General features: G+C 31.7%; 3 protein-coding genes across 4 annotated transcripts in view; 1 reads left to right on the forward strand and 2 right to left on the reverse strand.

Moving 5' to 3' along the window:
* LOC105176532 (NAC domain-containing protein 21/22-like) overlaps window positions 1–6,523 on the forward strand; it is a 9,896-nt gene extending 3,373 nt beyond the window's left edge. The window contains exons 3-5 of the mRNA XM_011099354.2: window positions 1,485–1,539; window positions 3,566–3,852; window positions 5,935–6,523. Of these exons, the coding sequence (XP_011097656.2) occupies window positions 3,724–3,852; window positions 5,935–6,267 (462 nt within the window). The 5' untranslated portion in view covers window positions 1,485–1,539; window positions 3,566–3,723 and the 3' untranslated portion in view covers window positions 6,268–6,523. The remainder of the gene's footprint in view (window positions 1–1,484; window positions 1,540–3,565; window positions 3,853–5,934) is intronic.
* LOC105176534 (photosystem II 10 kDa polypeptide, chloroplastic) lies at window positions 9,492–11,478 on the reverse strand. The gene is made up of 5 exons (XM_011099359.2): window positions 11,257–11,478; window positions 11,105–11,163; window positions 10,507–10,562; window positions 10,153–10,205; window positions 9,492–9,753 (listed from the first exon to the last, which is right to left on the reverse strand). The coding sequence occupies exons 1-5, from the start codon at window positions 11,408–11,410 to the stop codon at window positions 9,659–9,661; spliced, it is 417 nt and encodes a 138-aa protein (XP_011097661.1). The 5' UTR covers window positions 11,411–11,478; the 3' UTR covers window positions 9,492–9,658.
* Window positions 12,114–15,793, reverse strand: LOC105176535 (renalase). Of its 2 annotated transcripts, none has more exons than XM_011099360.2 (9): window positions 15,605–15,793; window positions 15,393–15,492; window positions 15,129–15,315; window positions 14,428–14,500; window positions 14,181–14,360; window positions 13,192–13,289; window positions 12,858–12,946; window positions 12,585–12,758; window positions 12,114–12,398 (listed from the first exon to the last, which is right to left on the reverse strand). In XM_011099360.2, the coding sequence occupies exons 1-9, from the start codon at window positions 15,645–15,647 to the stop codon at window positions 12,227–12,229; spliced, it is 1,116 nt and encodes a 371-aa protein (XP_011097662.1). In that variant the 5' UTR covers window positions 15,648–15,793; the 3' UTR covers window positions 12,114–12,226. The 2 variants fall into 2 exon arrangements, with proteins under 2 accessions (XP_011097662.1, XP_011097663.1); XM_011099361.2 differs by having other exon boundaries at window positions 15,393–15,499; window positions 15,605–15,790.

Here is a 16,682-nt window from a genome sequence, read left to right on the forward strand (position 1 = left end):
TAGCTTTTGTATTTAGAAGTCGATAAATCTGCTATCAATTTTACTAAAAATTGTTGGAAAGGTGAGCCCAATCCATAAAGAGAAATTTAAATTTGGTTTGGCCCATTCGGCACAGAAAAGGTTTAAAAACACTTGGTATAGTAAGGACTTATTAGCTGCTCCGCACCCAAATGTATGTCTACGGTAGACTGGTCGATTGGATCAAATTGAAACCCAAGTATCCTTTTTCTATCGTTGTGAATAATTTCACACCAACACGTGTTTGGTAATGTAATAGGACATCCTCATTTATAATTCAAATTGAGTTTAGTCATATTTAAATTAATTATATAACAAGTATAATATACTTATTTTATAATTAATATACAGTAATATATACTACTAAATATCTATAATTAATATGACTGGATAAAATTTGATTGAGATAAAAAAATTTCTGATAGTAGTGGGATTAATAAGTAGGATTATGTGTGTGGAAGGAGAGAGCGTGGAACATCGCTGTCGATGTAAAGGTGAGGGGTTAAGCGATTCAAAGTACTTGGACTATGAAACATCAACAACTTTAAACAGCTGGTGTGCAATATGGATATTATGGGATAGGCAGTCAAAACAATTGGGGGGAAGGCGTTTGGACAGATGTTAAAAATGTTTCGTTTTCAGTGTTGACAATGTCCCTAATTCTTATCGTAATAATCATGAGGACCTGCATTTTTGGGTAACTATTCTTGCCTTAATCCTCTCATCATCACATAACTAGCTACCAAGACAACACAATATGGATGTCTCATCGTTGCACGTAATTACCACAACCTTCTCACTACTCTTACTCTTTAATTTTTATGGGGCATTGATGTCGCTTATAGTTTGATTGGTGTCTCATTTTACGAGATATTGACTCATTCTAATTTTGTTTGAACTGTACGGTTTTAGTTTTGAAAATTTTGGAGGTCTATAAGTTGTAATTCATTTGCAACTAATGTGTAACGTTTGCTTCCATCATCAGACTCAACCCGAGAATTGACGCCGTTTGTGTGAATAAAATCATGTGTTTATCCCAATCCCCTCGTTTGGTACTGATGAATATGTATCTCAATTGTAAAAATAAGATGAATATGTCGGTTGTTCATATATATGAATACATAAAACAATAGATGTAATCCATACTATTATAAAGAAAAAATATGCTATAAACACAAAATCGTGGTTTTGACACCATTACACTAACTTGTTATAATATCAAAAGCGCTTTTCAATCAATAAAATAATTAACTCTTTCAACTTTATGTAATTAACTTGATAAGCTAGTTTTTTTCCTTCCCTTTATTTATTTTTAATGCGACGTATGATTTGTATAAAGTACTCTAATTTATAATAATTTTTAAAATATATAAAATTATTCGTTATATAGTCGTAGAATCTACATGCCAAAACTACTAAAGTATATATAGTTACTTAATTGACATGGTATTTGATATGTGGTGCAGAAGAAGCGCCAACGACCGGATTCCTTTTTCCCGCGAAACAGCCCAACAGCAACAGGTACAGTGGTGGCAATGAGCTTACCTCAACCACTATCAACTCCTCCTATCCTCAACTCTAATGTTTTTTATTCCTTAAAAGTAGCATATAGTTAGTCTTGTCTAGCTTCATACATATATATAACTAAAAATAGCTCAACATCTTTATTTAAATATATATATATATATATATATATATTTAAGCACAATACAAAACACAATGAGATGTCTCCTGAATTGCTATGATGGTCGTTTCAACAAGCAAGTTGAGGTGATGCATGACATGATTTACTAGCATAATTTACTATATTAAGGAAGTTAGTTTTTGCAATTTGCAAGAGTTGAATTTCTATACTACATGTGGTTCGTTCGATTTATGAAAAATTATAACGGGTTCTCTGAAATTTATTGTAATTTTTAAATACTTTTTTATTATTTGAAAAATTACAAATACTTCTATTGAATTAATGGTTACCTAACAAACACCCAATCGTGATAGCCCATTATAGGGAGCATGTGTTAGACGACCGCTAATTTTAAGAGGGTATTTATAGTTTTTGAGAGAATATTTAAAATTATTATAAATCTCAAGCAAGTAATGAATGTTCAGTTTAACATTAATGTGATTAATTTCTTCTTACTTGCATTGAAAATGAAAATATTTTTTATACGAGTTATTGTACGTTTTAATTGAAACATGGGACAGCACAACAAAACATTGATTCTTGACCGAAAATGTAGAGTTGCGTTGTTGATGATTGGAGGTAAGTGGGGAGTCAGCGTTAAGGAGAATGGGGTAGTGATTAACGGTGACCACACAATAAGTCTGATATTAATCAACAAAAGCTTCCAACGGTTTGAAACCTGATATTAAGACACTCAAGTACAAGGTAGGCCACTTCATTTGTTGGTATTAAGAAAATGCCATAGTTTTTTGGCCATTGTTGTTGGGCTTAACCTCCACTCCCGGACCCACAAGTTGTAAGAATTGTTTTAAATCATTCGTCTTAAAATTCGAATATAAACAACATTTCAAAATATATGTATTTGAAATCTTTGATCAAGACTTAATCGATGTGTGATGGAGTAGCACATGTATTATATTATATTGCTAGTTCAGATAAAAGCGAGTTATGAATAAAATTCGAATTCGGGTTTAAAGCCCTAAACCTGGTATGCGTAAATAAGAAAACTACACGAAATAAATTTTACAAATGTTCCAGGTTAGATGGAAGAAGCAATCAACGACCTCGCATGCAGTAAGGGATGATTTTCCATGTTCAAACTCCCAGTCCCAGGAGCATTTCCGTCTAACACGAAATTCCTCTGTTGACTTTTAATTAATTGATGTTTTCTGTTTTCTAGAGAGAGAAAAAGGAATAGGAATACATACTCATGAGTATTACGTATACATACATATCCCTTCAATTACTACTGTATCAATATCTTGTTATTAAATGAAGCGTACACTTGCCTACTCCTTCCATGCTCTATATATATACCTCTCCCAGTTTTGCCTTCTCCTTGGCCAACCATCTTCACCTACTTGTTCTAAGTTGTCTCTCTTCCACTCGGGTAAAATGAACAGTTTGGGCATGGTGGAGGCGAGACTGCCGCCGGGGTTCAGGTTCCATCCAAGAGACGAGGAGTTGATATGTGATTATTTGATGAAGTGGGTGAGGGGGGAGCAGAGTAATAAGAGTAATAGCCCTTTGTTGATCCAAGTTGACCTCAATAAGTGTGAGCCTTGGGACATTCCTGGTAACTACCTATACTCCATTCATTCTCCCTTAACTCATTTTCACGGCTGTCTATGTGAATTTGTATCCACATAAGCTAATCGATCGATTACACATGATATCATCATCATTATCATGTGTTAGTTTAATCATTAGAATTTTCCCATTTTTACTTATAATTAAGGTCTGATATTAATTGTTATTTTGAAAAAAAAAAGAAAATTTACACGCAAACCGTTTGAAAATCATTCGACAGATTAGGAGAATTCTCGGTTTTAAAATTAGTTTTTGGTAATATATGTAATGCAGAAAGTGCATGTGTGGGAGGCAAAGAGTGGTATTTTTACAGCCAACGGGACAGAAAATATGCGACGGGGATAAGAACGAACCGGGCCACCATATCCGGGTACTGGAAAGCCACGGGTAAAGACCGGCCCGTATGCGTTGATGGAACAACCCTTGTAGGAATGCGAAAGACTTTGGTATTCTACAAGGGCCGGGCTCCCAAAGGGAGAAAAACCGAGTGGGTCATGCACGAGTTTCGCCTTGAAGGAACCCTAGGGCCCGGCCCCAACACACCTTCTCTTCCCACAAAGGTATAATCAGTCTTAATTCATTATTAATTAGATAGTTAATCACTATAATTAGTCAAGTTGATGATTTTCATCACTTCACCTTATCTTCAACTTGTGAATATTAGGACAGGCTGTTCATCAGAAATATCTGACTTTATTCAGAATCTTTGACTTTAATATTAAATATTAATCCTGTTTTTAAATGACTAATTTCCTTAAGTCAGCAATCAGCCACCCTACCCTAATATAGGAGTAGGAGGATGTTTTCCCAAAATTTACGAATTAATTAATTCTACTGTTTCTGAATAAAATACTAATTTATTTTATTAATAAAGACAATCTTAAGCAGTGTCTGCCTTTCAAATGATTAGGACTATTTTTCGGTTTATTTATCTTTGAACAATAATTCATATAAAATGAGATAAATATTCACAAATTTAAATTCATAATTTCAAATTTGTTCATCAGACCTCATTCTTAAGCTTAACCACCAGATTAGAATATTATTAATTTTGGTTGATTTATTCTCTAATTATGTAGCATTATATTGGAAGCCCAGCATGGCTTGAGTTTCACTTTTTCCTAGAATAATACGTGAGTGCTGTTGCTTTATTTTAAAAGTAAATTACAACATCTTTTTATGAGATTTATCATAAATATAAATATTTATAATACGATCGTCTAATAAATATTCTTTTATAACAATCTATTTTAAAGGGTATTTATTAGATGGGCGTTAATTTCAGAGTATACTTGTAATTTTTTAAATCATGAGGATGTATTTTTAATAATTTCAAATCATGAGGATGTATTCTTAATTTTAAATATTTTAGAAAAAAATAAATATAAATATTTTTATCATACTTTTTTTTTTAAAAATATATTCAAAAAATGATTTAATTACTCAAGAATAGTTCAGGGGGGCAAAATGTATTTTACCCTAGTTAATAACTTAATTTTAGTACCAAATTAATAAAACTTTTTCATAAAAACTTTCTGTGTATTTTTTGTACCCATTCATTACTTAACTCTGAGTCTGTAAAATATAATAAAATTCAAACTATTTAATTCACTAATTATATATTATTTTATTATAATTAAGAGATATTTTTTTATTTAGTTTAAAATGCAAAATTGTTAGAAACAGAAATTCTTTGAACTATATATAATATAAGGGCATATTATCCGAAAATTTAATTATCAGGTGTAAGTATTTCACTTGTTAGTTTAGGGGGTAAGTATTACATAAAAAACAATTTAAGGGGCAAAGTGTATTTTATCCTTTTAATTATGACAAATTTCAGGAGCGTTGGTTGTAATTTAACTTTATTTTAATAGTAGTTATAATTAAATATTGATGGAATTTGATATTGACAATTGTTATATTAATTTATGACTCATGATATATATAATTATAATCAATTTACTAAAAAAAAAGAAAGAACAAAATTGGTATAAAGAAGGAGAATAAATTTTGGTACAGAAGATTATATTATGCACATATATATAAGTTTGGAGTCCTGACCTTAATTATAGTATATTGGTTTAATTATTATTTCTATTTTTTAATATATGATTTCGGCATTTTAGTTTTATAACATGTTATAAGTGTAGATTGATCCTCCAACTGTAGAATAATTCATTTTCTTTTGGGAGTGTTTTTGCATGGATTGCGTCATGTACGCATTTCTAACCCTAATTATTCATGAAGTCAACCTTATTAATTTCTACATTTATATTGAATTCTGTATTGCACTTAACATATATCGTACATTTGTAAGAATTTTTTTTTATTAAATACATATACAGGAGAACGACTCAATAGCTATAAAAAAATTGATATTAAAATCAGTATTGAACTAACTATTAAGTAAAACACTTGTTGTTAATCTGCATTATTTAATATATATATTTTTTAAATAATTCATTAGGAAATATTGCTCGTTGTTAAATCGATTAATAAGTAAATTTCTTATATTAAATAATATAGATGAGTAACGAGAAGTTTATTTGCTAATTAATTCGAATTTTTAATTGAGGCATAGAGAATATGAATTTGGAGTAAAAATAGGTAGGGTTGATGTGATTGGTGATGATGTACAGGAGGATTGGGTTCTATGCAGAGTTTTTCACAAGAACAGAACAGAAGTTGCATCCAAACAAGAAATAACCGGAATCACGACTTCTTCTTCACCATCACCATCACCATCTCCATCTCTCCCATACAAATACAACGTCGCCGCATTTGACCAAAATATTCAGGCCACGACCAATGATCTTCATCATAATTATGAGCAAGTGTCCTGCTTCTCCATTTTTCCAACACCCCCTACTTTCTCTCTCATCGATCCCGGTTCAGACGTATCACTTCCACCTCCACCCACAATAGTTTCCCACTTACTGCATGCCGGCGCCGGAGCTTGGAATCATCTATAATTCCTTACTCATGATCGATGATCCGTCTTCAGTTGTGGTAGGAAGGTACTGATCATCTGATGTAGTCATTGAGAAACCCTGTGATTGTTTTGAGTTTTCATCAAGATTAGGGTTTTGCTGCCGTGAAAACTAATACTTGTGTGTGTGTGTGTATATATGACTGTTTAGACTACCTAGGATAGGGATTTCTACTACGTCAGTAATTATGAAAACAGAACTGAATGATTATGTTGTAGTGAAACTTATATTGTGTTGACCCTGATTTAAATGTTTGTATTACTTCTTTTTTGCCTGTATTTTTTTAAATTTTTTAAAATAGTATTTTTGATTTTATATTTTTTTAATTTATATATATATATGTAATTTTTTTTCCCCGACGAAAAAATAATAGCAAAAGTTAATTATTGGGATTGGGAATAAGTCAATGGAAACCATATTGACCAACGTTTGATGTCTGTCCAAGTTCTATATATAACAAAAGTGGCTTCTTAATTACATTTTGATTAAGACTTAAATACGTACTAGGATTATTAATTAATTTAACATTCCACTTGTCATATCCTATATATATATACACACAGTTGGTACAACATCTTCATAATATTTGTAACTAACAATTCCAATCCCCCCCTTTTAAGTGGAAAGTTTGACCATTACATTTTTGTATGTTTCTTGAAATAAAAAATGTCAACTAAAAACCAAATTAAAAAAATTCATTTAGGTTTGCAGAATTTTGCATGTTTTTTATTCAATTTGTATACACTTGTCATAAACTTTAATATTAATTATATTTTTGAGTTAATTATAATTTTAGAGTTTTTGTATAATTATAGTTTCATATTTTTCATAATAACTAACTTTAGTCCCGTAACTCAACCCACCATTAAATTTCTGATGGCAAGGCCACAGTTATATTATCGAGCCACCTCCCGACAATAACACATTACTCCCGAATATTTTTGTCTTGAGAATTTCTAATGAAGAAAATTGCTATATTTTGCCAAGAATCTTCGTCCACTCTCGTTAGAGTTAACGGCTTGCACATGATTTTTTCGTTCGAAACTTAATACTTCATATGTTTTTTGTACATATCCATTAAGTTATGGGGCTATTTTGATAAGTGTGGGACAAATATTACAAAATTTTCTATAATATAGGACTAAAATTATAAGTAGAGAAATATTTGTGAACTGGCGTATTTAACAGTCATGTGGGCAATACATGAACTTTTCCATAAAAAAGCAACAAGGGGACCTTTTCTGCACACCACTGTCAAATTATGTGACTAAAATTGAATATTTTGAAAAGAATAAAAATTAATAATTCTGCAGAATACCCTATACTATGGAATTAAAATTGCAACTAACTTATATTTTAAGTATACAACTTATCAAAGTTGACCTAATTATAAGGTCCATCCCAAAAAAAAAAAAACTAAGTTATTAATTTCATATTTATTAAATATAAATATATATTATAGACCTTCTTCCAATGTCAAAGAAGATGAAATCAGAAGAGCTAAAGAATATATATAAATATATATATATATATAGTGCCAAATGTTACACAACAAAGAAGGGGTCACAATTGTTTTCCATAATTAAGAAAATTTGACTATCACTTTCATCCATTTATTTAAATAGTTATAATAAATTTAGGACAATTATGTAAAGAAAAAAACATTATACTAAATCCGCATGATCTCACGGCTGAGATTCTCTGACTTAATTTTTCTTATTTACTTGATGGATGGAATTATAGGACTCTGACACCACACTGCTGGTTTAAAATATTTTTCTAAGAGAAAAATTTTAATCCAAAACTAAGTTTGGTTGAATCCGAATCAATTTTATAGTAAGTGTAATATATTTGTCTTATAATTGGTCTATAGTTCGAAAAAATGATCGATCACATGACAAGTGTATTACATTTGTTCTGTGATTGATTTGATCCGGCCAATCCTGATTAGAATTTTGCTTTTCACAATTATATTTAAAAAAAAAAAACGAAGGAGGTGGAGGGAAAAATTTGAAAAATTGTAAAAATAGACACCCACTCAGTCTATAAAAAAAATCATAACATTTTAAAGAATAAATAAAATTTAATTAATAGTCCATGAGGACATTTTGATCAGTACATCATAAAAATTTAATGAAAATCGAGATTAATGAATTGAGTTAATTGTTAGGCAGATGTTAAAATTAAAAGAATATTAGTAAATTCTCAAACAACAGAGAAGTATTTGAAATTATATGAAATTTCAAGAGAGGTCGTTGTAATTTATTTTAAAAATTATGAGTTTGGGTAGTGATAATCATAAGTTTAATTAATATTCGATTTGAATTAGGGTAAGTAAGATTATTGGAGCCCACAAAAACCTAAATATTATTGTAATAATATCCCAAAGATTCTTGAAAGGAACTTTTACCAAACTCTAACTCTAATTATTATCGTTTAAATACCAACAAGAATTTAATACCCCTTTAACAACAATATCAATAATCTATTTTGCGGTTGCATAATTAATTTTAAAAAATGCGATGACGGGAGTTTGGATTCACAATTTTAATAATTAATTATAGAACGGCAAATTATAGTTAAATTTCAAAACTAATCTTATATCAAGTGGCTTTAATAAAATTTAATGGATAAATATATAATTAGATAAAAATAATTACGGGAGGATTTAAAAAAATTACAAATTGTAGCTTCTGTTTAAATTAATAAAATGAAATAACAAAAGTGATTATTTTTTTTTAAAGAACCAACAAAAAGAGTGCACAGTATAAAAATTTAAGTTCAAACAACAATTACATACCTCCATAAAAAAATTACATAATTTCATTAAACATTAGGAGAAGTATTTATAATTTTTTAAATAATAAAAAAATATTCGTAATTATATCCAATTTCAAGATTATTGTAATTTACCCACTAATTATTTGTTTGTGTTTATTCAACAAATTTGTCCACAATAATCACAATATAAAAACTCGGTTTCAGGTCCATAAATAGTAATTTTCCAACAACATTTCAGACATATTTACTAAATAAAATTATTAATCTCAAATGGAAATTATTACAAATTCATATTTATTTAAATAAACCACTCTTATACATTTATAGAAATAAGCGTTGATGGTAAAAAACCAAAAATAATTTATGTAATGTGGGTGACATTTCTAAAAAATATATATGTATATTTCTTCACAAAACAGAAATAATTTATGTAAATAACGTTAACAAATTGAACAAGTGGAGTAATAGAAGACGCATCCACTGTAAAATACTTGAGAAATTACAGTGCAGAGACGAGGTCATAAAATGTATGGTTCTAGACAGTTTTTTTCCATATTACAACATGAACATCAACATGCATATGGTAATAGAATTACTGTGACAAAGCACTTGTGTTGTAGACAAGAAGTGCTCCCCCAGCAAGAATTCCGACTAGGGTTACAGCCCATATCGCCAGACCAGTTGTACCTGCACCCCACCCTCCCTACTCATCAGTACTCAATAATATTCATCTCATGCCTAAATAATATTTTATTATTCGAATTATGTGATCGTCTGTCGATTAATTTTTTTTATTGAAAAAAATATTATATGCACAATATATATGATATTTTAACTCTACATTATTCAAAATGTAAACGTAGTCATAGTTTGAATAGAAAATTGTAATTTTCCTAATGTCATCTCATTACATGTGATTTCAAATGTCTCCATTCTCATTTAAAGCTTCGTTTGTAAAATAATGATGATTTTTTTTTTAATATTGAGTCATTTAAAAAAATTTTTTTTTTTTTGGCGAGATTTTTGTCATTAAAGTCAAATCAATTCATTAAAACACACAGCAACAAAGAAGATGAAGCTAATTACCCCCAACGTAGACGTCCCCGCTTGGAGACCACTCATCCTCGTTGTAGATGGGACTGCATCCAATATTTCAACATTATTAGAAAAAAATGCACGCACCTTCTCTGATATTATAAATGAGTAAATTATTTCTTATTAAAAAAATAATAATTTATCCCCTTATATTTTCTTTAAGGAGGTAACTTGCTTTATATTAAAAAAACATGAAGGTAAAATATTATTCTTTTTTTACAAAGAGGTAATTTACTCATTTACAATATCACGAAATAAATTTCATTAAACCTTATATCATTATATATATATATATATATCAATCCAATTTTTTATTAGTAGAGGATTTAATGAATAATATTTCACCTGTATCCATCCACGTTGGCTCCATACTTGTCTACGAATTGGTACACACCCTTTCCCTGAATTATAATCAAGTACATAAATACAAATATCAAATATTAAGAAAATTTTTGATAATATATATATATATATATCAAATACTATTAATAAATATGTATAATTAATTTTAATATCTATATTATAATATATCAATAACTCTGATGTTTTCATTATTAATGATAATTGTCGACCTGATAAAAATATTATTAACAAAACTTGTCAACGAGGTGCATCTCAATTAATGAAGTTAAAGCTCTATAACTTTAAAAATCACAAGAGTTGAACAATACATATATATAGGATATTATTTTATTTTAATAGTAGATATTGTTGTACTTTAATATTAAATATAATTATATATAATCTTGATAATTAATATATTATTGTTATAGATATAGATGTTTAAGATTGATAATGATAATTAATTTATTCAAGAAATAATAATTCATCACTTTCATTCTTAGAAAAAAAAAAGTTGGTAAAATTAATTAATCATAAATAGGAATGATTATGGCCAAAAATAAAATAAAATAAAAAAGAAAGGTTATGTAGGTATACGAACCGTAGGCTTCCTTCCGGAGGCATCGACGCCGTTCCTCAACTCCATACCTCCACCAAGTCCTAAACACAAACTAACGATTAATTAACGGAACATTCCACCTCTCATAATAATTCATAATTCAAAAAAAAAAAAGAGTATTAGCAGTAATTAACCATAAGGCTTGTCAGTCTTGATCTTCTTGCCACCACTGGCCACAACTCTGAACCTGGTGGTTCTGGCCAACGACGGCAGCCCTCTCACGGCGGACTTCTCAGCCGTGAAGGGAGCGGGCTTTAGGCTGACTGAACTCATGACTGCGCTTGCCATCTGCTTCTTGCTCGCTGTGCGTGTGTGTGTGTGTGTGAGTGTGAATGCCTGCCTCCCAGTGTATAATATTAACAATATAATCAGGAATTGGCGATTTCCATTTGGACACGTGGCGGGGCACCTGTGGTTTGATTCTGGATATTATGCTACCAAGCTTATCAATTGGGAACTGGTGTCTGAAGCAGTTGTGGCACTGGATCGTCCTCCATATCCTACTGTGGGACCCCTGAAAATCCCCACCCCCTGCCTTATTCTTTTTTTTTTTTTTAAATTATTATTTAGTATATTATGTATTAATAAATGAAATATATTTTCTGGTGGAAGTGGGAACTTCACCATATATTTGATGGATTACCACTCGTTTTCAGTAATATCAAAGCAAAGCAAACAACATTCCAACAAGTTATCCCATACACAAACAGTATTCTTCTTTTTTTCTGAAATTATGAATATATTGTTTCTAAATTATAAATTCATATATAATTCCATTTCATTTAGTTAACCTCAAAGGAGAGCGTAATCATGTAGACATGTAGAAGCGTTATGTGATTGCAGTTTTACCAACTCTGAACCATGTCAACTATGGTTCGAATCAATGGTTATCGTGTAATTGAGTTGATATTACTCTCCTCATTGATGGAGAGGATCGTGGGTATCCCTTACCCTCACTCATTTGTGCTTAAAAAAGAATGTGGTCCAAATGAATGGTTATCGGTCCTTCAAATCCCCTTTGATGCAACTATTTTACTGTTCAGAGAAACAGATTCCATAATTTATCGTGGTGAAAATTACCACATGATCCATTTTGTTTGCAGTTTATAAGGTACTAAGCACTTTAACAAACTTTGAAGCTGCAGCGATGCCGCTGCATATGGCACCTTCGACATTTGGCGTGACGCAAAAGTCTCCACAAATAGCTAATCTCTTCTTTCCTACCCACAGGCATTTCTCCTCCCCGGCGACACTGGCAGCTGGGAAAGCACTTCCCCTGAAAACACACACATCAGTTGAGGACAGAGTTTTTGAAATAGTTATGAGTTTGCATGTGCTTCCCAGAGGAAGATCATCGAACTGGAGAGAGATACAGAATGCTGCACCTAGTCTTTTCAATTTTATTCATATTCCTAAAATGAATAAGTTGCCATGTGGATCTCAGGATATAAACGATACCAACCATCTATGAGCTTTCATGAAAAATGGCTGTGAGATGTGAAGTCCGGTGCTTCGGAATTCTTGAAATAGTTGCTCAGCTACTTTTGTCAATAATGCAGGAGAAGGCTTCTGCAATCCTGTTTGAGAAATAATATGCTCTGCATATTCTGTGGTCGAATGCAGCACCCAGCGCTCACTATACACAAGGGAAACAGAATTTAAACACACTAAAATGGATGGGTCTAAAGTTATCCAAGCTTGTTGAATATCAGCTACCACAACCAGTAACACAAACCTAGTGGTAGAACGTCCTGGCTTGCTGCTATCACAATAAGCCCAGCTTAGAACTTCTGAGTTCTTGAAAGAAATGCCTTTTGTAGGTAGCTGAACCAGAAGAGAGAAGCAACGGTAATAAAATTGTGCAAACTGGAAAAATGACCTAGATAAAACTTGCTCATAAAGCACTTTCATCTTTGGAAGAGTTGTTTATGCACTGATTCAGATTTATATTCACAACTCTGATAGTTTGGAACCAGGCTATCATAAGAAAGAATACAAGTATGATGATAAGTAGTTTGGACGTTTGGTTACACTTTTCTAGACATCACAGGGTGCCCAAACACACTTACCAAGGAAAGAGGCTGTTCAAATGCCAACATAAGAGCAAAGCATGGTAAAACTGGAATTTCTTTAATCTGCAAGGCCGTGTCTGAAACTGAAACCAAATCTTCATAGAAAAAATAACATAATTAACAGGAGGAATACAGCAGTTGCATCAGATGTTAATCACACAGTCAGGAAAAACTGAGACAATCTATTTTATACACTACTGACAGAAAAGGAATATGAGGGCATATTTTGACCCAGAATTTATTAGATTGCAGACAAGAACAAAAACCAATATAGTAATATGTTCCCAGTCACCAATTGAACTGCCCTTTTGGACCTCTTTCCACAAGTGTAAAAACATTTTCTTCTGTGTATCAAAGAAGTGAACAATATGCATAAGGGAGCAATATTTTTGTTAGTTACATCTGATCAACAACATTAGAGAGAGAGAGAGAGAGTCTGGTGACCACTGTGAATAAATGTAAAACAATCACACACAGGGTTGCTTCCATTTGTATGCAGCCTTTAGATGGTAAAAGAAGAGACATGTATGAATAAGTGTATGCAGCAAGCTGTGAGCTCATGATATGCTACAGGAGAGTTTGCCAAAGCTTTTGGGAAATAAATTGAAGGATTTGGATTGACTTTCAAGAATTACATTTAGAAATTAGAAAGCAAATAGTCGGAGGAAAACATAATTTTTTAAGCACATTCAGCCTCCAAACTCCCAAAATCACCAGTAAACACATTCAAAAACAGTGTTTTAAGACCCAACCACTATTTTCAATTTATAAAATGTTTGGCCAAACTCCCATTAAGCCAAGCAGATGTATCAGTTTCTCCCAATTCCACTGTATGCACTTTCTACAAGACTTAATGGAAACAAAATCATGCATATATGAGAACAACTGGAATTAGAAAATTGACAGAAAAACAGAAACATTTTAGACCAAATCACTTTTAGCAACATACAGGCCTCAAATATGTTAGGCAAATATTTAATTCATACCAATAGGTGGTGGTTTGCCTGTGACATTTGTAAACCTGGACGAAAATGTGCTTTTATCTGATGCCACAACCCCCTTAAAATTGCCAACATCTTGTCCATCCAAGCTCCGCAAGGACCATGCATCATCATCCTCTGACCAATCCAGTGTTCCAATTCCAAGCCCAAACCTGGTTTCCACTCCTAAGAGAGAGAAATACATTACTCAAAGCGCAGTCCGGAGCAGAAAATATGAACATTAATTGCATACCAGGCTCGTGGCATAATGCTCTGCAGATAGAGTTCATTCCAGGGACACCAACATATCTCTTGTTTGACCATTCCTGGATTAATCTAAACTCAGGAACATAATTGCTGGAAAGACTAAAATCATTTCATGCTTTCAGAGAGTTGCCAGAATTCAACATAGACAATACAACAGATCAGCAAGGTTCTTAAAGCAGAATGAATTAACATTTAACACACAGCCACATAAGAAACTCAAATGAGGAGGTGGAGCATGTTTATGCACAAATGTATTAAGTTGAATTACAGACTAACTAAATAAGATGTGGCTGATTTTTAGTTTGTGGCGTGGTCACCTTTCAACACTGAAGTATCTGGAAGGTAAAAATTCAACAACTGTTCCCACTAAGGCTTACCAGTTCTGATGGCTATTAGTCCCAAAAGTTAAGGACAGGGTCTCGTGGTTGTAACAGACAAAACAATTACATCATTCACTATGGCAAACTCATTGATAAGTCGTGACTAGAGAGTATCATAGTAAATATCCAAACAAAAAACTGATCTTTAACTAAGAATAACAAGTCAACAACCCATTGCAACAGGCACCCTACAACTCTTGAATATTCACAATTTCTGAAGCGAATTATAAAAACCAAACAGGACAAACAACAAATTGATCAACTCTACTTGATAAATTCCTCTAAAGATTCAAAACTCGTTTCTCACCTCTTCAATGTCCACAAACTTTTTAGAGCTAAAATCAAAAGAACCAAACTTTTCCTTCCACTCAGCGACAAGACCTCTTGATTCCCAGTCATTAACTAGACTTTGCACCTCTAAATTTCCAGCACTCACGGTGAAGTACGGCGCACCGTGATCAAACAATAGCTCTCTCCCATCTTCACAAAGTTCTCTGGATCAAATAAACAATATCCGTAACACCATATACGAAAGTTTTCAGACCCCCAAACACATAACAAGAACAACCACCTTCGCTGAGACATGCGGCCGCCGGCACCTCTGGCGGACTCGAAAATGGTGACAGATATTCCATTCTTAGCCAGAATTGACGCGCAGACTGCTCCTGAAACTGAAAACTTCAAAGGATCAAACGTCAGATCAACATATGAATTACAGCTACAACATAAATTGATCTAACGTAATCCAAGTAAAAGGAAATCTGGAAGAAGGTTGCCACTCACTCCCACTGCCGATCACGGCGACCTTGGACGCAACTCCGGTCATGGCGGTGGCCGTAGATTCGATGGTTGTTCTTCCCAATTCAGATAATGCGGAATGTTGTGTGGAACATCAACTCTCATATTCGTCTAAACTAATAGTCGCTAAGTATGTGGTGGTAGACTTACTGTAATAAATGAAGGAGCGCTGTTTGTTAGGCAGACGAATGCTTCTAACTAAATTCTTACCCAACTTCATATTTTTTTTAAAATTATATACCAATTATAAATTGTGAAGAAATGAACAATGAAATCCAGTATAAAAAATAAAATAATAAATTATCTCCGATGTTTTGAGAATACGACGAGATTATTTTTTTTAAATATTATTTCATTTTTTAAGGAAATTGATAAATTCAGAATATATAGTTTTAGGAGATCATTAGGTCAACTTCTAAAAATTTTATTAAATATTTTATGAAGTTTATAAACTCACTCAAGTATATAGATCTTTTGTAAATCAATTTTTGGAGATCTCTTATAACTTTTGATTTAAATTAATTTATTTTATAGATAATTATATTTCCTTTTCTTAAAATTTGGTATAATTACATATAAATTTTTTGTGATTCGAAAAATTACATTTAGCACTCATGAGGTTTGTTTCCATCTAATATATAAGTCTATCCGTTAGTCAAACCTCGCTAAATTTATTGATATTAACAAAAAAACTAAATCAAAATTAATATTTACCATCGATTGATTGATTAATGACTTATTGTAGGTCAAAAAATTTTTTTCGAACGACACTACCCTTATAATAAAGATATACCTCTTAACATGCGTTAACGCGTGAAGACAAATGATGTTAATTTGGTCATAAAAGATTTATTTGACCTGCAATAAGTCAATAAGGGGTTAATATAGATTTTTTTTCTTAACTTTTTTTTAATATCAGTAAATTCGATGAATTTTGATTAATTGATAGATATATTTGTTAGACGAAAGCAAACATCAGAAGTGTTGGATGTAGTTTTTCAAAACAACAAGAGTGGTCTACATATAATTTCACCGATCACCGAAGATGAAAAAAGACGAAGGT

This window comes from Sesamum indicum, linkage group LG14 (assembly GCF_000512975.1).
Source record: "Sesamum indicum cultivar Zhongzhi No. 13 linkage group LG14, S_indicum_v1.0, whole genome shotgun sequence".
NCBI classification, from domain to species: Eukaryota; Viridiplantae; Streptophyta; class Magnoliopsida; order Lamiales; family Pedaliaceae; genus Sesamum; species Sesamum indicum.